The sequence below is a fragment of the Rhopilema esculentum genome, chromosome 18 (assembly GCF_057945365.1).
Source record: "Rhopilema esculentum isolate cy_ngs chromosome 18, ASM5794536v1, whole genome shotgun sequence".
Lineage (NCBI taxonomy): Eukaryota > Metazoa > Cnidaria > Scyphozoa > Rhizostomeae > Rhizostomatidae > Rhopilema > Rhopilema esculentum.
This window is the reverse complement of record NC_142832.1, coordinates 149,754-170,524: the sequence shown is the minus strand read 5'-3', so window position 1 is coordinate 170,524 and position 20,771 is coordinate 149,754. Positions and strand designations below refer to the sequence as shown.

At 36.4% G+C, this 20,771-nt stretch overlaps 2 protein-coding genes across 3 annotated transcripts; both read left to right on the top strand.

Moving 5' to 3' along the window:
* The first annotated feature begins 800 nt into the window (after positions 1-800).
* Positions 801-14,655, top strand: LOC135681048 (poly(ADP-ribose) glycohydrolase). Its single transcript, XM_065195321.2, has 22 exons — positions 801-1,121; positions 4,128-4,320; positions 4,530-4,566; positions 4,888-4,980; positions 5,691-5,740; positions 5,845-5,902; positions 6,208-6,291; positions 6,486-6,560; positions 7,290-7,382; positions 7,874-7,930; positions 8,090-8,190; positions 8,476-8,567; positions 9,061-9,127; positions 9,477-9,552; positions 9,777-9,821; positions 10,514-10,616; positions 11,106-11,184; positions 12,079-12,187; positions 12,439-12,496; positions 12,777-12,821; positions 13,330-13,397; positions 14,072-14,655. The coding sequence occupies exons 1-22, from the start codon at positions 965-967 to the stop codon at positions 14,372-14,374; spliced, it is 2,043 nt and encodes a 680-aa protein (XP_065051393.2). The 5' UTR covers positions 801-964; the 3' UTR covers positions 14,375-14,655.
* Positions 14,656-16,202: 1,547 nt separating this feature from the next.
* LOC135680797 (S-adenosylmethionine-dependent nucleotide dehydratase RSAD2) lies at positions 16,203-20,562 on the top strand. 2 transcript variants are annotated; one of them, XM_089113749.1, is made up of 3 exons: positions 16,203-16,423; positions 17,893-18,333; positions 18,978-20,562. In XM_089113749.1, the coding sequence occupies exons 2-3, from the start codon at positions 17,959-17,961 to the stop codon at positions 19,509-19,511; spliced, it is 909 nt and encodes a 302-aa protein (XP_088969875.1). In that variant the 5' UTR covers positions 16,203-16,423; positions 17,893-17,958; the 3' UTR covers positions 19,512-20,562. The 2 variants fall into 2 exon arrangements, with proteins under 2 accessions (XP_088969875.1, XP_088969876.1); XM_089113750.1 differs by lacking the exon at positions 16,203-16,423 and adding an exon at positions 17,081-17,226.
* Positions 20,563-20,771: the final 209 nt, after the last annotated feature.

Sequence of the window (20,771 nt, the reverse complement as noted above, 5' to 3'; positions counted from 1 at the left end):
TTGTTTCACAGTTTACAAGTCCTTGTTTTTGTAGCGTATTTAAAGCATTTTATGGACAGCAGATTATGACTCTTTAATAATCAGATTTACTTAAAATGAACTTAGTAGCAATGAATAAGGTGACAAAATCCATGATAATTCGATCAGTTTTTATCCGAAAAGAAATGAATAATGCATCGCCATCGGAAAATCATAGAAGAGAAGATTATGGTCATTCTGAAAAATGTGTGGAAAATCATTGCAAAATGTATAAGTTCGATTTGTAGCCTAAGCAGTCTTTCTAAAGTATTAAGTAACTGTTCAAACGGGCAAAAAGATGACCAAGAAACAGATGTTTTGGGATTGATAACCCAATTAAACTGCATTTCAACGCTTCAAGCCGTTATGCAGCTTATTTTCATTGCAAAAGTTCTTGAAATATCCAACAGAAATATCCAACAATTCGAGACAATTATTGGGAATATTTATGTTTACTTCTTTCCTCCTGTCACATGAAAGCAGAACCAAAAGCACGAAATCTTTCAGAGGGGGTGGGCGGAAAAAGCGAGGTTGCTGCTAATTTCCATTATAGGATCCTTAAGAAACTATCGAGGGCTAGAGGCTCACTGCTTCCGAAAATCCAGTTTGAAAATGCACCAATGGCAAGTTCAGATTACTTTCATCCCCTTAAGGTGAAAAGGCCGAATGCCATGCATGGACTGACAAAATCATTGTTAAAACTTTACATAGTGAAAGTAGCCTCTGCTTTGGGAACATCGTGGGTTCATGTATTATGTGGAGGAGAATGTAAGTTCAACAGCCACAACATTAGTAATGGCGGCCAGTCGATCCTCTTGTCTTCTGTAATTGAAGTTTGTTTCGCTCTGTTTCTGCTGGAACTTTCATACAAGGAGTCGATCAATCAGTTGTTTGCACAAGCTAGAAAATTAGCCTTTAGTTATTACAAGAGGGATGAGCGTTGATAATGAGCTCGCATGGTAGTTCGAGTAAGGAAGATAAACAACATGGTGAAAATGACGGTGGCGGAAAATTGGAAGCTTGTAAACGAAAAAGAAATCAAATCAGTATTTTAGAGTATTTTTCAAAAAGGAAAAAGGCAAAGAAAGAGGAAGAAATTAAAGGTATAATCTAAACTTGTGGTTTGTTCTAGCTATTTGCAAACATAACTATTTAAATTCCATTGTCTTTTGCATTGTCTGAGCACACAGCGGGGCTATATACTCCCCTCCCAAAAGTATTCGATCGGAAACAAGTCGCGCCAGTACAAGGTCAAGTTAATGAAAAGAAAAGAAAAAATAAATTAATTATATTTAGAAAATGGCAAAAGGAATCATCTGATCTGAGAATTTCAGCTGTTCAGCAAAGTATAAGTCGTACAAATTTTTTAATTCAAATCCATCCATGCATTCCATTTTAAACAAAATTATAATTTTTGGCGAGATACCCTTAGACAAATAGGCAACATAGCGTTTGCAAGGAAATACTCTATGCAAGTTTTTAATGAAACGGCAAGGAATAATTGCCCAGATGTCAAAGCAAAGCTCTAAAACATGCATATGCTTGCAGCTTTGCTGGACTTCCTGTACTGGTAACTCACTTGAAATGTCAATCTGATAGTGTCCTGTTACTCTCCTCTATTTGTTACAAAAATCAAACATGGTTCCTAAACTGGTGTCAAAGATTTCACAGATAACTGTTGTTTAGTCTTTAGAGGATATCAATTCATTGAATTTTTCATATTAAACTGAAAAACCCATAGCATTTTCAATGACATTGATATCTGGACTTTGAGAAGACCCTGGAAGTGTTAGAATTCTGTTGTCTTGTTGAAAATTAATGGGCTGATTCACACTCCCCTCCCAAATGTATTTGAACAGTCAGGTTAAATTATAGACCTAACAGTTACTTACCCCATGTAATAAGTAAATAATTTTGAAATTTAATTCTTAATGGAAAATAAATCAGTCGCATCAGGAAATAAACAAAATTTTTATCTTTGAGCAATGGTAAAGTTGTTAATGCCAGGCAGGTTATTCATATCATGAACTTGCACAATAATTGGGCTGCATGAAGTATCCTACCCAAGTATTTGCAAATTTTTATTAAAAACAGTTTTCTGGGGGAAAACTTGAGAGCAGGCTGGTCAACAGAAATTTCTTGGAAAAGAATTGTAGCAGGGTTTTGTGAGAAACTATGTTTGTCAATTTTAAAGGAGTTATATAGTGAGTAACTGTGAATTTTTGTGACAAAAATCAATTCAAAAACTAATTCCGCAGACTCTATGAAAGTATGGAATTAAAAACTGTGTCCTAAGAGAAAACCTAATTAGAAAAAAAATCACACTCACTGGCAAAACACTGAAAGTATCGAAGGGGTGATCTATCAATGGAACCTAATCTCTTCCAGGGGCCCAATTGGTCAAACATGAAAGAGAACTAAACATATATGGGTTATAAGAGAGAAATTTATTCATATTATTCACAAGATTAGATTAAAGCTCACCCATTAACGCACATGAACATTTAGTGAGTTCCAGTTTAACACAGTGAACCCAACCCTCATTCTGTGCCAAACCATGAACACACAATGCTTGTTTTAAAAATTCAAGATGGGTACAATCCATATTTCTAACAAACGGAAATGAGAAACAGATGGTGAATTTTATAAAGACAACTTCAAATTGTTTTGGATAGCTCAGCAATATTGCTAGGCATAATAACACCAAAAGCTAATCTTGTGATAAGCTTGAAGGGGAGCTACATCTTCATAAATTAAAATTCCTGAAAAGGGATTCTGAAATTCAGTTTCTAGTCAACAATCCAATTAGCAAGTAAAATTTTTACAGTTCCGATTGTGCCCTAATGGTCAGCATGCCTCCTACATTTTTTTCAGAGCCCATACATATAAAGAATGTGATAAATGATCTCAGAAGCAGACTAAGACCCTGTTCACATATGAATGTTTGCATACCATTCAAACAGCCTTCCTAATTTTGAACAAATAAATGAACCGCTCAGACACATACCAACTTTTTTTCTTCTCCTCATTCGGAAACACAATTGCTCCCTTCAACTTTTGGTGTTTAAGAATTCCAACAAAGAGTATACCAATGCACATGTCCATATTTCCATATGAACAAAACAAACATCAAGGCAAAAAAGTAATAATTTGTTTTTCGAACCAGTTCACCTGTACAAAACCAATGATTTTGTACCATCCCACATTTGTGCATCATTAAACAGAGCGATTTAAGGTGTTGCCATGTGACCCTCCTTGGAAAAAGTTAGGACAACACTGCATTAAAGCTTTGAAATTTGTGCATTTAATTCACCATGAAATTGAAAGTTTGCATAGCTCAGTTCCTTGCTGGCTCCATGCTGTCAGTTTGTCTTGTAGATACCTCACCAATTATTGAAAGTTGATTCACATATAAAATGAATTTTGGTTTTAAATTTAAAAATTTATATAATTTGCTTGCTGATTGGCTAAGATTTTGAAGTGATTCCTATTGTCATTTTATAAAAATTCCCTGACAGTTTTCCAAGGGTTTTCTTTGTGACATTGACAGAACACCCCCAAAAGAACATGCTAGTGACCAAATTTGGCCAAATATAACCCCAGACCATATTTGAAATTCCCCTTTTCACGTGAGATTCATTGAAAAGACTTTGAACTATTTCTTTGTTTGGCTGTTCTCTTGATACTAGCATCACTTTTATACCAATCCTATGCTCAATCGAGAAGACATTACTGCCCTAGTTGGTGACATGTTGCTTTTAAAAATAGCTTGCTCATTACATCAATGTCATGTTTAAGGTACTTCAATACACTTCTCAGTATCATCAAGTTTATACTGGGGATGTAAGCAATAAGATAATCTATTTAATGTGTGATGTTGACTTAAGCTATTTGGATCTACGTTAGACCTTTATTACGTCATGGAGTCAAAGAGCTGAAACAGATAGTTGTTCTTCTTACCAAATGGTAATACTAATTGTAGTTGCGTAAATCTTAGGGGGGGGGGGGGCACCCATTTATTAGTTCGCTTTTCTGCATCCCTTGATGTAAGACTTATTTGTTTTTGTCTTTGTAAAAACTTTGGTACGATCTGAAGTGTTTATTTTCAGATATTGAAGCAGACGCTATGAACGCTAGGGAGGAAACATCTGACGCGAAGGAACGAAGAGAATTAGCTGCAAGCGCTGCAGAGCGTAGACTCGGTCGGAAGAAGAAAGAAGAGCACTCTTTAGAATCAAGTGGTGATGAGCAAGGAACCAGCTCGTCATTAGATGTCGATTTATCACAGAGTCTTTTTGGAGGGTATGAAAATCATTGCTTGCTATACAGACAGCGTTGGTTGAAATTGACAAAAATGTCCAACTTCATCCAGTTTCATGTTACGAATGATTAGGGTCTTTGTTTTCTAAGCGTTGTGATTTCTTTGATATGGGTATCAACCTGTGTAAAAAATTATCCCATGCATGGATTATCCCATAATCTTGTAAATAATGTATTTTTGCTACTTGTAGGTCTCCGAGAAGTGAGCTCTACTCAGATGATGACAATGTAGGTGACAGTTTCAACACAGCTTCTTTTTCCATTATTTCTTACATATCTTGTTGCTGCATATCTTGCATATAAGACGTTTGGCTATTTCTTAGTCAATATTTACCTTTGTGTTTGGAGTCTATTTTGAATTTATTTGACAACAGATTCAGTTGCTCGTATGCAGTGTATCTACGTCTCTGTAACTTCACATTATATTTATGTGACTTATTATTTCATATATAATTCGTATATAAGGTGCCTGTATTGTTAGGAATAAGTCCCTTGGAGACTGCGTTTGCCCAGTGAACAGGAATTTTAATGTTCTTGTGCATTTGACAGAATGCCGTTCCTGTGTCTTTTAACAACCTCCTTCAATGTGGTGAAGTTTTACCGAAGTTGCAGCCGCTTCCTGATCATAGAATTCTTGTCAGGGTATGGACATCATTTAATCAATTTTATTATAATACCAATTTGAAATATTGTCTTTCAATGACAGGGTTTCATACTTAAATCTTCTTTAAGGCAACGGTCAATGTTTTATTTATGTTGTCAAGGCGTTATTACCTACTTCATTCAACTTTGATTTTTTTCTTTATGTGATTTGCCTGCTTTTTTCGAACTTTTTTAATAGTCTCACTCTTTATTTTCAAATAGAGCTGGTTAAATTTTTGATCCTCTTCTGTAAAAAAATTCCCTTTTTTTGTTATAGATATATCAAATAGTTTTGGTTTTAAGCTCGTTTATTTTGCTTTATCGGCGGTTTAAAATACTGATTTAGAATATTTAAAACTTGCTCAGAGTGGCCCTGTAAAACGATTGGCCGTTACACGCCAAGGTTTTTTTCCTACAATACTTCATTTTGCTTTTTGCTCCTTCATCCTCCTTCATCCCCTTTTTTAACAGCGGCGTTGGTATGAATTTCAGGGTGTGGAATCTGAAACTGGTGCGAAGGGACATCATGGGTGCTCATATACCTGAAAATGGTGATCGAGGGGGAAGAAACTATCAATGGGGTCCAAAGGCGATTCCCCGAGGGCTATCACGGCTTTTTTGTGGCTAACATGTCCTGCAAACTACCCGAGTTTTCTCGAGTAAAACGGGTACTGTAAATTTGTGTTGAAAACGGTTTCTCTTTATTACAGCCCCATATACAAGCAACAGAAGCTCCCCAGCCATACCCTGATAGATACAGGTGTGAAGCTATTTTCAATATTTTCCCAGTTTTCGTTCTTTCTCTGTTTTACTTGTTTTCGTTGCTTTGTTTCATTTGCGATTGACCTCTTTTTATTTTGCCAGAGACATTTGGGATAGAGATCACGTAAAAATGCCTTGTTCGAGAGAAAGTCTTTATCCAGTAAGTCCCTTTGTTATTTGTACTACATTTATTAATCAACCTAGGCTTGTGGTCCAAACTCACGAACCCATTCTGGTGGCGTGAACTCTTTTGGTGTTGTGATCCCTTTTATTTTTGAAAGAATACAATATCACACCAAGCCAATAAATATCCGTCTACCAATATGAATTAACATCCGCTTATTTATTTTTGCATCTGGAATTTCCATTACCATAGAGTGTGTGCAAGGAGTTGTTTATCGTAATGGTTTTCATGCATATTGTTTCAAATGATACAGCTATTTTTGCCCCTTTGGTGACTTTCAGACGAAAGATAAAACTCTCCGTAAACGCTGGGACCTCATTAAGGAAACCCTGGCAAAGCCAATCAGGAGTTCGAGAGACTTCGAGGTAAGATTTGCACCTCTTTTTGCTTATGTTTGACTGGCACATGTTATGTTTGATTTGTTTTGCAATTAGTCACTTATTTTGTCTTATTTTGTCTTATTTTGTCTTATTTTGTCTTCTTTTGTAACTGACTGCTTTATTTCTTTCTATTTTACTTCATTAGATTGTCATTCGATCTGACCTTGTATTTGTTGTAGGATGCTGTTTTAAAGTATAATGTTCATTATAAAGATAAATGGAATTTCGAGGGATGGCACTCTTTTTGCAACCATGTATGTATCTATTTCATTGTCTTTCATCCTTATTGTAATTTGCGGTTTGTCTGAAAAAGTCTTCCCTATTTTGACATGTCTAATTTTCCCATATTTATTATTTATAAATGTCGATCTATTCCACGAAGCAGATATCCATGGATACATCTCGATTCTTTTGTACATCTCACTGTTATTACGCTCGATTTGTATTTTTTTTATTAAAGAAAAGCCAAAAATTATTCGCTGAAACATAATAGTTTGTTTATCTAGGAAAACCGAATACACAACTTTATAGATCAATTTACAATTGGATAAAAACATAAAAAGCTAGTAAAAAGTATCTAAAAATGAGCTGCAATTTACTCGATGCTAAGTGCTCTCCTTAGACTGCCATTCAGCCCTCTGCTCATGTGAGCGTTTATTCTTGTTGAAACTTGGAACCAACCTCAAAGTGTAGAAATATTTTAATGTTGTAGAGTGAGGGTGTATATGATTGGTATATCAAGTATTTGATGATTTATGTATTGTTTGTAAAAGTGTAAGTATTCAAGGTGTATACGCAAAAGTTGATATATACATAGCTCAGTTGCTTCTCATGTCGTCAAGAACTTATATGATAAATCAATTGATATGCAGTTCTTTCCAATATCTCGCTGATATGTTGTCATGCACATCTCTTCGGTTCCAAGCCTTTCGTGCAGAGTTCTTTATACTGTGTGCTGTAATGTCATCATTTCTTCTTGTTAGTACCTACCAACGAGAGAAAAGAATCTGCTGTTTGATCGTATTATTCCTGAGATGGCTGTCTTAGCATTGAAGATGCCATCACTCTGCACACAGGTATCACAATCACCGTATTTCAACGATTAACAACGCAAGCTCTAATTAGGGTGCTTTTTTGCTTTTTTGGCACTTTTGCCTGTAAATTGTGTGTTTCATTGGAACATAAATTGCCCTTAAGCCCTGGCATCATCAATGGTTAGCGAACGTTTGAACGTTAGATTCCCGCATTATATTTAGCATTTTTTGTCCAAAATGGAGAGAGCCAAATAATACGTTGCAAAGGACCTACGAATTCATATAGCGGCGTTTCCTAGATGCTTCTGGAAAGAGCAGTGGGGACACAAGGAACCTTCCTGACATAGTCTGATATTGAACCTCTAAACCCTTGGACTTTGTTAGTGCCATACTTCTCTTGTGCTCTAATGGTACAAGACAATAGCTTTTCTAATGGACCATCTCTAGCCTGGTTTTGATTGCTATTCGTGTATGTGATGAGCCAAAACAGTTTTTCTTTCTTAATGTGATATAGTTCTATGATCGATTCGCAGCCGCCTCCACTGCTAAAAAGACAAAAGTACCAAAGTATAACGCTTTCTCAGCAACAGGTGAGTCCTTTTCTGTCATTCTTGTTCTATTTATTGACTCTATTCGCACGTTATACATACTTTAGGATTTCAGCACTCATCTCAGCTTTGAGTCAATTTGTTTAAGAAATTCCCTTTTTCTACTTGTTTTTTAACTTGTTAACCCGTTCTCGATTTCAGGCAGCCTGTCTTTTGGCAAATGCATTCTTTTGTACATTTCCTCGTCGAAATGCACACAAGAACTCTGAGTATTCGACCTTTCCTGATATAAATTTTAATAGGTAAGTCATTTTTATATTTTTTGTCCAGATTGATATGTGATATAATAACCCAGTACAAATAATATCACCATATTTTCCTCAAAGGCTGTTTATTGCTGATGATTGGTTGCCAGGGATATATATTTCCCGTTAGCAAAGATTACTGGAGCTGTATGTGAGTTTATTCTTCATACGAATGGTTCCGTCTCAGCTTGATCCAGACAATTTTTACTCAAATCTATTCCATTCTTTGTTTTTAAGTATTAATTTTGCTTTGCATAATTTGACATTTATTTCTGCTACAAGGTTGTTCAGAGGTTCCAAAGACGTTGTGAATAAAACGAAGTCCGAAAAACTAAAGACCCTGCTTAATTATTTCAGAAGGGTGACAAGTGATAGTGAGTTTGTTTATTTTGGGTATTTCATTTTGTCAGGCATTCACCTGTCACCATTTGGCAATGATCGATGATGTGAATTGTTCTTTCAATTCTGTACATTTTGAATTTGTTCTGTGAATGAATTTTAAGAGGTATAAGTCTTCAATTCCATTAGCCTTGACTTTGTAGTTTATTCCTTAGAGGTCGAAATTTGTGGCCTTACTCTTAAAGTTTTGCTTTCACGTGTGCACCTGCAAGAACATTACGTGATAATGTTCCTTCACAAAGCCACCAATTCTCGACAGTTTTCTATTCTTTCTCTATTAATGAAAAAAAACTGGTCGATGTCTGATAGGCAGAGCTGTACTGGCAACTGTCCTGCTGATCATGTTAAGCGTGAAACTCAACTGTCCTGCTGATCACATTAAGCGTGAAACTCAGAGTAGCAACTTAGAGCCGTCCTGTTGTATGACCAAATAGTTCATTTCTCTATTATTCCATTTTTTCTCACTAGTACCCGTAGGAACATTGACGTACACCAGAAAGGTTTTGGAGAAAGATTCATTCATAGAGTGGGAGAGGTAATATTCTTTTTTGATAAACCTCGCATCACATTCTCTATCCAATTACAAAAAAATTGAGAAACCTCAATGTTATAACATCTTCAAGCACACACCGAACATGAACTCGCCAGAAACTATTCTAATGTCTTTATACTCAGCCTTAGTATATAGACTTTGATGAACCTTAAAACTAGGCGATATATGGATGGCTCCTTTTTCTCGTTTTGTTTTAAAATGAGCCCGTCCTTTAATTCAGTTGTTGGCCTTTTCTCCTTGCGGCCAAATCGTTACTAACTGTACTCTTTATGCTACCTTTCTGCTTTTTTTCTGTTATCTCAAAGCTATACTCCGCTAATTTTTTTCAAAGGTGTGATAAAAGTTTCAAAAACCTTTTTGCAACTTCCAAGGGTACGATTGAGGATGATGGCAATGGGTTTTTACAGGTAACAAAACTTCTCTTATTCCAGAAAATTGAGTCGTAAATGTGATATGCTTCCCCTGAAATTTCTCAGCCTATTGGAATTGTAAGCATTAAAGCATTGCTATGTTATTTTATATGAAAGATATCGCATGGAAGCTTTATGTAAACTCTAAAGACTTAACCAAATTAGACTAAGCTAATTTAGGGCACATTTTTGTCTATCAAAGGTTTTTCTTTGCATCTCAGGTTGATTTTGCAAACAGACTTGTTGGTGGAGGCGTTATAGGCGAGGTATGGGAGTCTTATTTCTGTCTGGTAAAAACGATTTGATTCGATTTTCCACTGTCACTTCTACAACGTTGTGACATGCAAGAAAGTAGTTGATTTAACTATGTCAATATACTCCAAGCCATGTCAATTGAAACTTCAAAGTCTTTGATAGATTTAACTATTGACTCAGCTTCATCACCTTGCTATCTTTTTGCAACATGTGATGAAAATGATGAGAGATCTAGCAACGTGACGTGAGATCGATTTTTTTTCAACTCGTAGTAAGTGTCGATATTTACCCCTCAGCCTTTTTCTCAAAATATTCAAAAGCAATGAGCCCATTTGAAACAAACATCTGGTCATTGGTGCTTTGTTTTCTTATGTGATCAATTGTGCTTTGCCCTTCATCTGAAGATACCCTTCATTGGACTAGTTACACCAAGGCAAATGTGAAGCCATCATATGCAAAAGATTCTAAAAGAAAATGCCAGGGATTTTTCAGGATAGTTTTAGCAGGTGTATACGTATCTTCTTTTTTCAGGGACTCATTGCATTAAACATCAGTCTTCTCTCTTAATTCCATCGTCGTTTGCATAACCACCCAAGTTTAGATATCCATTTCTTTTTTATTTGTGGGTGCATTTTTTCTGTCTTTCGTCTCTTCCCTTCCCTTTTGCTGGAGAATCAGTTTTTACTCTTTCTATCAATTGCAGGGTTGTGTGCAAGAGGAAATACGTTTTTTGATTTGCCCAGAGCTGATTCTCTCCCGACTCTTTGTTGAAAGACTTGATCCAAACGAAACCTTGCTCGTGAGAGGTTTGTAAAAATCGAGATATTTTCAAGGTCACTGTTTCAATTGTCTTAAAACTAACCAGTTCATTAACCATTCAGAATTTTCTCCCATTTTTGAAAAAAATGCACATAAGTTTTTTTTAATATGTTTTCCCCGCATTTACTTTGATAACCTGAGGTTTTGCTATCTATTTTTGCTCCCCGTGGTTGGACATTTTTAAGAAAATTTAGTGCAGATTTATAATAACAATTTTCCAGTTGCTTTATTTTCAATTAGGACAAGGCATTTACGATCTTGTTATAATTCTTTTCCGTGTGATTGTTTCTATTTGTAGTTTGTTGTTTGTAATTACTGTTTTGGTATTTCCCCAGTCGCACATTGTTGCATATTGCTGCATTATTAATCTGGTTTCAGCCTGTAGTGTTTGCTTTTGTCTCGTGTGTTTCTGCTCATGTTTAATGGCACTGATAAGCATTCAACTCATTTAAGCCAAGGTTTATTTTATTCTGCAGGTGCTGAACGCTTTAGCGATTACACTGGGTATGCACAGACGTACACATTCCGGAATGACTACATCGACCTCACGCCGCGGTAAGCCTTTACTAGCTCGAATTAGGTTTGTGTTAAGAAAAGCTAAGTTGATACGTAGGACGCAGGATATAGCCATACCTCAACCGATTTATTGCGCAGAAAAAATTACAACAGCTTAGAACAGAATAAAAAATTAATATTTTAAGATCCTTAAAGAAGCTGCTGAAAAAATCCATCAACACATACAATGTACCGCTTTCCCCTTTTTTCTGCATTAGGGCGTCTGTTAATAATATTAATATTACACTGATTAAACAAACTTCGGTGTCTAACAGCAGTACATATTTTATATACATTATATGGTAACAACAAATCACTCACCATACACAAATAGAACTTCTGTGATGCATCATGTATCCCATTATATTCCATAACTTAACATGCTTACAAAAATTGCAGCATACAATACCGAAGGACAATTTTCTCCACATTAGTAGAACAAGTATTGTACTTTTCAAAATTCTGTAAATATTTCGGCCACACCCTTAAAATCCCCGCCCATGATAAGAGCTTCTGAGCTTTGATGTATAGGATCTATACTGTAATACTGCAATTCATTTTCACACCTTTTTATCAAATTTTCCCGAAACGCCCAAAAATAGAAAGTACTATAGTTTTGACTGACAAAGGAAATTAAGCTGAAATTTTAGAATTATAATTGATGCATTCTGAGGACAAAGTGGTTACTTTCTTCAGAAATTCTGGATGATTTGATATGGGATGACCAACAACAATATCAACCAGGTCTCAGTACTGTTTCTCTTGCATATCAAATAAACAGGGTCACAATGGTACTCACACCATTTTCTGCAATGTTTGTGATTATACTGTATAAGATGATACTGTATTTTTTTGATGAACATCATCAAGGCATTTTCTTGTTTTTCCTTCCAGAGACAGATGGGGGCGCCTTTACACCGAAGTCGTTGCAATGGATGCACATGTCTTTCATACTTACTCGCAGCAATTCGCTCAGTCAATGCTAAAGAGAGAGTTGAACAAAGTATTTCTCTCAATGAAATCCAAAATCCTTTTTTCTGTTAGGCCTACATACGGCTTTCGATCTTTGTTTTTTATATGTCAGTTATCCATTCCAGAAATTTTTCATTTAATTGGTGATTTAATTTGATTTCCTTTTTGTGGTTGCTACAAATCTAAGCAAGGAAAGTAATCAGTTAGACAACAATTTGTACTTGAACAAAAATATGTAAAACGCTGCTTTGATATCAAATATTATTTTGCATTGTTTTTCAGGCACATTGCGCTTTTCAGAGTATTGATAATTTGGATTTTCTCCCAGCTGTTGCAACTGGTAATTTCGCTATTTCTTTCTTTCTGTTATTTCTTACCCTCTAAAAGGCAACACTTTTCTTCAAAGTTTCGATTTTCGTCTTCTTTAGTTATTTTTAGACAGCCAAGTGCTGACCAAGACGAAGGTCATAACGATAACAGATTTTCCTAACTGCTCAAATATTTTGTCACATGGACATGATGCTCTAGACTAACATTAATAGCCTAAAGTCATTTGGTATTTTTACTAAAAGTAAAATCGTTATCGGGCCGATCTTATCATCTTATTGATATGTTTCTAGGCAACTGGGGCTGTGGAGCCTTTGGAGGGGATGCAAGATTAAAAGGTATCTCTTTTTCTTGTTCAAAGTCCTGCAATTTTTAATTTTTCTGATAAGCAAAAATATTTCCATCATTTTTCCATAGATTCGATGAATTTTCATAATCCTTCTTGCCGCAAAAATTGATAAACTTTCCAACATTTGAATTTCCCTTAAGGCCCTACCACTTGTGCCATTTATTTGTATTTTTATCCTCATTGACTTTTGTACCTTTTGGTACCTTTTACTGCTTACCCTTATTTCATAAACTTAGTTCCAATCTACACTCCATCTGTCTGTCACTTTTCCATTAATCTGTTGCCTTACCACTAGTGACATTCATTTGTATTTTGTCCTCAGTGTCTTTTGGACCTCAACTTTTTAGCTTTCCTTCAGTAGCTTACCTGTTTGAACTTACCTTTAGTACACAATGCATCTCGAGCCAACGTTTGTCTTGTTTTTTAATTACGTTTTTTTATTTCGTTTTTCCTGATCATGTTTTATTGATGCTTACCTGCTTATTTTGCCCCTTCAGCATTAATTCAATTGATAGCAGCAGCTGTATCATCCAGAGATCTCATATATTTCACGTTTGGTGACACCGTGAGTTTTCTCATTTCTGTAACTCGATAATTATGATTATGCTTCGAAGGTGAATTTTCATCTGCTTTTTGCATCTCAAATTATTTTTCTCAATACCAACTGATAAAAGAAACGTAGAATTCAGTGAAAGTTGAAAACAGGTCATTGAAATGAGGAATTAGGTAAAACAACCTAGAGTTAAAACCATCGTGAAATGCTTGAGGGGAAAAGTATGCAGTCCAATCATGAAACTGCCTCGTTTCTGTCTGCAAAATTGCGCCTCCTCTGCGACAATCATACCGATCAAACTTATAATGCACAGATATGTGTCAATAACCTGTTTGTTAGTCAGTTGGGCAAAGGGGCTCTTGGAGTTTTTCAACTTCAGCACGAAAAAGCTCTTTAATTCTTTTCAAGGAAAGCAATTCTTCGAAACTTTGAAGTCGATACCTTGAAGATATTGTTGTCACATCAACCTAAAAGGCGCTATTTCCCAAAGACATGCCATTGGTATGTTGCAAGTAGGTGTTTTTCTACTTGCTGTAGAATATTGAACAATAATGGACGCATAAGAATGAAAGCTATTTTGTTTTATCCGAATCTGGTTTTCGGTTCCATATTGCCTGAACGCTAGGAAAGTTCTTTGGTAAAATTTATGTCACAAAACGAGTAATTATTTCTGAATTTATCGTCAGAAACTCTGCGAGGATTTGAGGGGTTTTCATTCGCTGTTGTTGGAGCATAGAGTGTTTGTTTCGAACTTATGGAGAATGCTTCTGAGGTATGAAAGGGAGTTAAAGCGAAGAGACACTCATATTGAATTGTACCCCTACCTGAAAAACCTGCTGGAAAATCCAGATTGTGGCAAGAAAGAAGCGGACGGTGCCGCAGATATTTCAGAAAACGCTGTGCAGGACGATTTAGAAGCAAACACATTAGTCCTTCCTGGTGAAGGTGGTAGCGACGTTTCTCCAGATTACAGGAACGAAACTCCTTAAGTTGCGTAAGACCACTTGTAAATGTTTGTTTTTCGGCGTCCACGCTATAAGTAAATTTTGTTTATGTATGTAACCATTGTAAAAAAACTTATGTTCAAATTTTATTCGCTTCTACGCTGCAGCCTGGAACTCTAATGATTTACTGGCCAACAAAGTTTTATATTGGCTATACTTTCGATGCCCTTTGGTGCTTCGAGTCGTTGATATCCCGTGTATGACAAGCCCGTGTTCAGTTTCGTTTATAATGGTTGACATATAAATTATATGCGAGCAAGACATAACTCTAAGTAGTTTTTGTTCCAAAGCCTTACCTTATCGAATCCAGTCTCAAACCTTTTTCTCTGTTACCTTACTAATGAGCAGGTTTATTTAAGTGAAAGCCAAACAAGAAAGACAGAATACGCCTCAGTTGAGCTCAGCCTGTGTCCTTCAATTTCAGTTATTCTATTCAAAACCTGCAAGGCTTGTGACAACTTAAAGAGCACGAATGATTTTAAATAAACAAAACAAGATGTACAGAAAGGTACTGATCAAACTATAGAATAATTGATTATATCATGACTTTTACGGTCAAAGCCATTTCAACTCGGTGATTTTCTGAGAAATGTTTTGCGTTTCTAAGAAAACAAAGCAGCCGAAGGTTGCTTTGGTTTTTGGTTTTAAAATATTTGATCAAAAGTGGATGTTGATGTTTCAAATATGAATTTGCAGATCTCGGGTCTTTGATCGTAAATAAACCCAAATCTTTTATTGTGCTAACAATGTTTCAATGAAGAACAATTCCCAGGTATTGGAAATCGCGAGGTGGTTGGTTATTCATTAAAAACGATTTATAAGAGTTTTTATTATGGAAGATTTTTCGCTTCCCTTTCACCGGTTTTCCCCCTTGGAGAACCAGTTCTTCGAGGGAATCACCTTGATCCTGATCTGTTTTCTGAGAAATCACCTGCTCCATTTTAGGTTTGCTGGAATTCTTTGCTGCCTTTATAACCGAATACTTTTGTATCAAAGTAGATTCATTTTCGCGTAAGAACAGTGTTTCAAGGACCAAAACACAGTCACAGGAAGATTTTTCTGTAAGTATTTTTTGTAAGTAGTAAGTATTGACTATCTAATAAAAGCGAATGCAGTCAAAATTGTTACGTCATCTTGTTTATATTTCTTGCAAAATTAAAGATTGCAAAATTAAAGTATGCAATTCTCAGGGCTTTTTCGTGTATTCTGTTAATCTTACTGCATGTTGCTGGGAATGTTCCTAAGAAAAAGACCACCATTATCTTGCTGTCTTTGTAGTCAGAATGTGATGTTAAGAAGGAAGAGATAGGATAGGAATATAATTTATTTACTAAGAAATGATGTTTGTTGTTTTGTTTTGTTCTGTTTAACTGAAATGCGCAAAGGGAAACGAAAAGTTTAATTTCAGTTATTTTATTCAAAACCTGCAAGGCTTGTGACAACTTAAAGAGCACGAATGATTTTAAATAAACAAAGCAAGATGTACAGAAAGGTACTGATCAAACTATAGAATAATTGATTATATCATGACTTTTACGGTCAAAGCCAGTTCAACTCGGTGATTTTCTGAGAAATGTTTTGCGTTTCTAAGAAAACAAAGCAGCCGAAGGTTGCTTTGGTTTTTGGTTTTAAAATATTTGATCAAAAGTGGATGTTGATGTTTCAAATATGAATTTGCAGATCTCGGGTCTTTGATCGTAAATAAACCCAAATCTTTTATTGTGCTAACAATGTTTCAATGAAGAACAATTCCCAGGAATTGGAAATCGCGAGGTGATTGGTTATTCATTAAAAACGATTTATAAGAGTTTTTATTATGGAAGATTTTTCACCGGTTTTCCCCCTTGGAGAACCAGTTCTTCGAGGGAATCACCTTGCTCCTGATCTGTTTTCTGAGAAATCACCTGCTCCATTTTAGGTTTGCTGGAATTCTTTGCTGCCTTTATAACCGAATACTTTTGTATCAAAGTAGATTCATTTTCGCGTAAGAACAGTGTTTCAAGGACCAAAACACAGTCACAGGAAGATTTTTCTGTAAGTATTTTTTGTAAGTAGTAAGTATTGACTATCTAATAAAAGCGAATGCAGTCAAAATTGTTACGTCATCTTGTTTATATTTCTTGCAAAATTAAACTGTTCTCCTGCTTCAGATTTATCAAGCATTGAAAGTTGAATACTGGACCAACTTAAATTCCTTTTTTGGTAGATTTTCCGTTTTAAAAGTGCATTAAATCTGGATTTTCAAATATATACCGCAGGGCAACTGTTTTTTGTAGCCCCTAAATCAAAATGGCGTCATATAATTTTAGCTCAGGTAAAGGAATAAGCGATTTCACAGTTTTTGCCTCTCGTACAAAAACTTCCGCTTTTCGATTCAAACCTTAGGGAAACTCGTTATTTCTAGCCTGTTTACAACCATTTTGAGTTGGACTCTCTTCAGAAATTCATTTGACGTCAATAAAACCTGTAAAAGACATCAAAACATCGTGATCCCTTCTATGATCGTGACGCATGTTATTGACGGAGGATTCCCCTGTATGGCATGAGAGGCATATCTGCTAGGATGCCATACAGGGGAATCCTCCATTACATTACATGCGTCACGATCATAGAATTGGTCACGATGTTTTGATGTCTCGTACAGGTTTTATTGACGTCAAATGAATTTCTGAAGAGAGTTCAACTCAAGATGGTTGTACACAGGCTAGAAATAACGAGTTTCACCAAGGTTTGAATCAAAAAGCGGAAGTTTTTGTACGAGAGGTCAAAGGGGACTGATTTCAGCCTGGTCAAAGTCAGCAGTGAAATCACAAGGAAAACAACAAGGAACGCTGTTTGTGAGTTGCTAATTGTAAAAAAGGAACATTTAAATTCTTATTTAGCTGATTACTGCCTAATTTTATCAGCAATTCTAGCTACAAAATTGACTAGAAATTCTGCGGTAATTTGCTCGTTTGCTGCGTGTCCGCCATTTTTGCCAATTCATAATGGCGGCAAAAACTGTGAAATCGCTTGGGGGTAAAGGAATTACAGTCAAATATTGAGCCTAATTCTCCTTTAAACGAAAGCTGAGTCACAAAGATCGATAAGCTGGATCGACAGACCAGTTTTCTCTCAAACGAAAGCGGTCGAATCGATTGACGTCGATCGAAAAACAGGATCGACAGACCAGTTCTCTCTCAAACGAAAGCGGTCGAATCGATTGACGTCGATCGAAAAGCCGTATCGACAGACCAGTTCTCTCTCAAACGAAAGTCTCAAACTCTCTTCTCTCTTTAATATGCGTAAATTTATCACAATAAAGTTACGTAGGCCTAGATGATAAAAAGTGAGATACATACAAGCATATTTATGTAGATAATTTAAAGGATAAAAAAACTGTATCCGCTTGTACTTCACTTTCTCTAGAATAAATAAACAGGGGTCGAAATAACAGAGTTTTTCAGAAAGTTTTCTCAATTGATAAATCCACAAAATGAGTTACTTGTTCTTATTTTTTGCAGCTATTTGGTTTGTGTCACCCAAAGGATAAAACGTTTTCCCTGTGACACCATTGGGAAGGCATCAAAATGTGTGACAGGGCCACTACAGCAAAAGTTCCAGAGAGCGTTAACTACCATTTTACCAGGCAGTGTAATTACAAATGTGGCTTTTGCTTTCACACGGCAAAAACGTCGTTTGTCCAACCTTTAGATGAAGCTAAACGGGGCTTGAAGCTCCTCCGAGATGCTGGTATGCAGAAAATAAATTTCTCAGGCGGGGAACCTTTCTTGCATAAGCGTGGCAAGTTTCTGGGAGAAATGGTGAAATATTGCAAAGAGGAAATTGAGGTGCCCAGTGTCAGCATAATCTCTAATGGGAGCTTGATCACAGAAAAATGGATGCAGGAGTATGGGGAGTTCGTGGACATTTTGGGCATCTCTTGTGATTCTTTTGATGAATCGGTAAGAAGGGTAGCCTGTAGTCTATTCTAGCCAATTTGAGCAGTTTTGGAAAAAAATTGACCAGAAATTTTGATAATAGGCTTAATCTTTTCATTGTATTTAATACCGACTAGCATGCTTATTTGCTACCACAGCCCTTCCCCTTTTTTCCGGGAAACTCCCCTTTCTAGGCAGATGAATCTCCGGTAAATGAAAGTTTGGCTGAGTTCCTCAAGCAGTCTGGGCTTTCTTCAAAACTTTTACAGTACTTTATACCATACCTTTGTCATTTTTGGATCAGGCTGAAATGCTACTTGCATCTTAATTTAACATAGCATATTAAGATAACTCCCGGTTGGTATTTAGTGCTCGACTCGGCATTTAATGGTCAGGCAACTGTACTTTATAATAATCGGAATGTGTTCAAAGACACATTGAAAAGCTTGGTGTAAATATTGTTTGACAGCCTAATGCTCTAGCTACGAGGCATACTCAGTACTGGCCACCTCCTTAATGACAGGCAGTTTGCACTCTGTTTACTGCATTCTACAGCACGTTTTGTCACACTTCTCCAGTATTTCATTTCCGTCTATATATTTCGCCTGGGCATTCATCAAACTTTCTAATCTACCTTTCCAGCTTCTCATCTTCTTGCTTTTTTCAAGGTAAATGAAAAGATTGGTCGACACACTAGAGGAAAGAATCACTTAGAAACAATGCACAGAGTTCACGATTGGTGCAAGAAGCATCACGTACTCTTCAAGATTAATTCCGTGATAAATTCTTACAACGTTGACGAGGATATGGGCAAATACATCACTGAGTTGGAACCTGTGAGGTGGAAGATTTTTCAGTGTTTGCCGATCGATGGAGAAAACTTTGGCGAAGGAGCGCTTCGCCAAGTCGAGCAATTCCTCATAACTGACGAGCAGTTTAAAGGCTTCATTGAGCGACACTCACATGTGCCACAGCTTGTGCCGGAAAGCAACGACTTGATGAAGCAGTCGTATTTTATCGTCGATGAGTATTTTAGATTCATCGACAATGGAACCGGCAGAACCTCGAAATCAATTCTCGCTGTTGGGGTAGAGGCTGCAATTAAAGAAAGTGGCTTCATCGAGAAGAAGTATCTTGACAGAGGGGGACGATACAATTGGAGCAAAAATCCAACGTGCGAGAGTAAGAACCTCAGCTGGTGAAACAGGCTGCACTTAAGTTGCACGCTTGTATTAACTGAAATGATAGATACTTGTTGCAGTAATCTGCAATTCCTAAATATTTAATTTATATTATTTATTGAAAAGAGATATTTTCATTCAAATTGAAGATAAATCTGGCCATAGAATAAGTATGGCTAGCGCCATTTAAATTTGTTCATTTTTCTTACTTTTATTGCCTTGTATATTCACGCAGTGCAACTTATCAACGTTAGGCAAAATCGTTTCCCCTTTAACTTTATTTAATCAATAATGTACAACAATATGAAAGGATATAAATGATATAAAATGAGCAACGATTGGTTGTAAGCTGCATAGATTTTTGTGACTTCCTCTAACAAGAACTTTGTTTCCGTGACATGCCAGGGCGGCATTAGGTTTGTCTCTAGGTGCACTTGCAGGCTCCAAGTAAAATTTCCATGAATCTGGGCAGCAATTTTCCAAGGAAAGGTACTTGGTATTTCGTAAATTTCTGATAACTTTTTTTGCAGTTTTTTTTTACTCTGAGAATGTGAATTTTGGCACCTTTCCCGTTGTGTTTTCCATTCCAGGCTGCTTTGCGAAAAAGATGTGTCGAGGGTTGCCTCACTATGGCAAAACACCTCTTGAAATGCATTGCTTTTTGGTGCACAAGGGTTGCCACCGACGGCTACCACAGGGGGCTGTCACCGAGTTGCCATAAAGGGTGCCAATGAACTTGCTTAAACTAACTGCTCCTAATCAACCCTGCACCCCAATCACTTATACATCCCAATTACCCCTGCACACTAATCACACCATGCACCCAAATCGCCCCTGCACATTAATCACCCCTGCACCCCAATTACTTGTACATCCCAATCACCCTTGCACCCTAATCACCCCCAATCACCCTAAATCACTTCTGCCTCCACACACTATCAACGACTCTCCACTCTGTTAGCCAATTTCTTCCCTCAAAAGAAGTTTCTTCCCTCAAAAGAAGTTTCTTCCCTCAAAAGAAGTTTCTTCCCTCAAAAGAAGTTTCTTCCCTCAAAAGAAGTTTCTTCCCTCATCTATTTAATCTCTACATCTCCACAATCAATAAACATATTTTTTGAATATTTAATGATTCTTTACTTTTAATTCAATATATCTCAAGGTTTTTCTTTGAATATATCTTCATGGGACTAGTCTATTTGCATTTGCATTACGAAAAATGTTTCGATTTAATCATATTTAAATTTCGACGACATAAGATAGTGTTTATAAGCTGCATGGGGA

Bases quoted from the DNA above. Each gene is read 5' to 3' on its own strand.
- LOC135681048 (XM_065195321.2), top strand. From the start codon at position 965: ATGAGCTCGCATGGTAGTTCGAGTAAGGAAGATAAACAACATGGTGAA. The intron at 5,903-6,207 runs GTAAGTCCCTTT...GGTGACTTTCAG, and splicing joins CGAGAGAAAGTCTTTATCCA to ACGAAAGATAAAACTCTCCG. The intron at 9,822-10,513 runs GTATGGGAGTCT...TATCAATTGCAG, and splicing joins GTGGAGGCGTTATAGGCGAG to GGTTGTGTGCAAGAGGAAAT.
- LOC135680797 (XM_089113749.1), top strand. From the start codon at position 17,959: ATGTGTGACAGGGCCACTACAGCAAAAGTTCCAGAGAGCGTTAACTAC. The intron at 18,334-18,977 runs GTAAGAAGGGTA...GCTTTTTTCAAG, and splicing joins GTGATTCTTTTGATGAATCG to GTAAATGAAAAGATTGGTCG.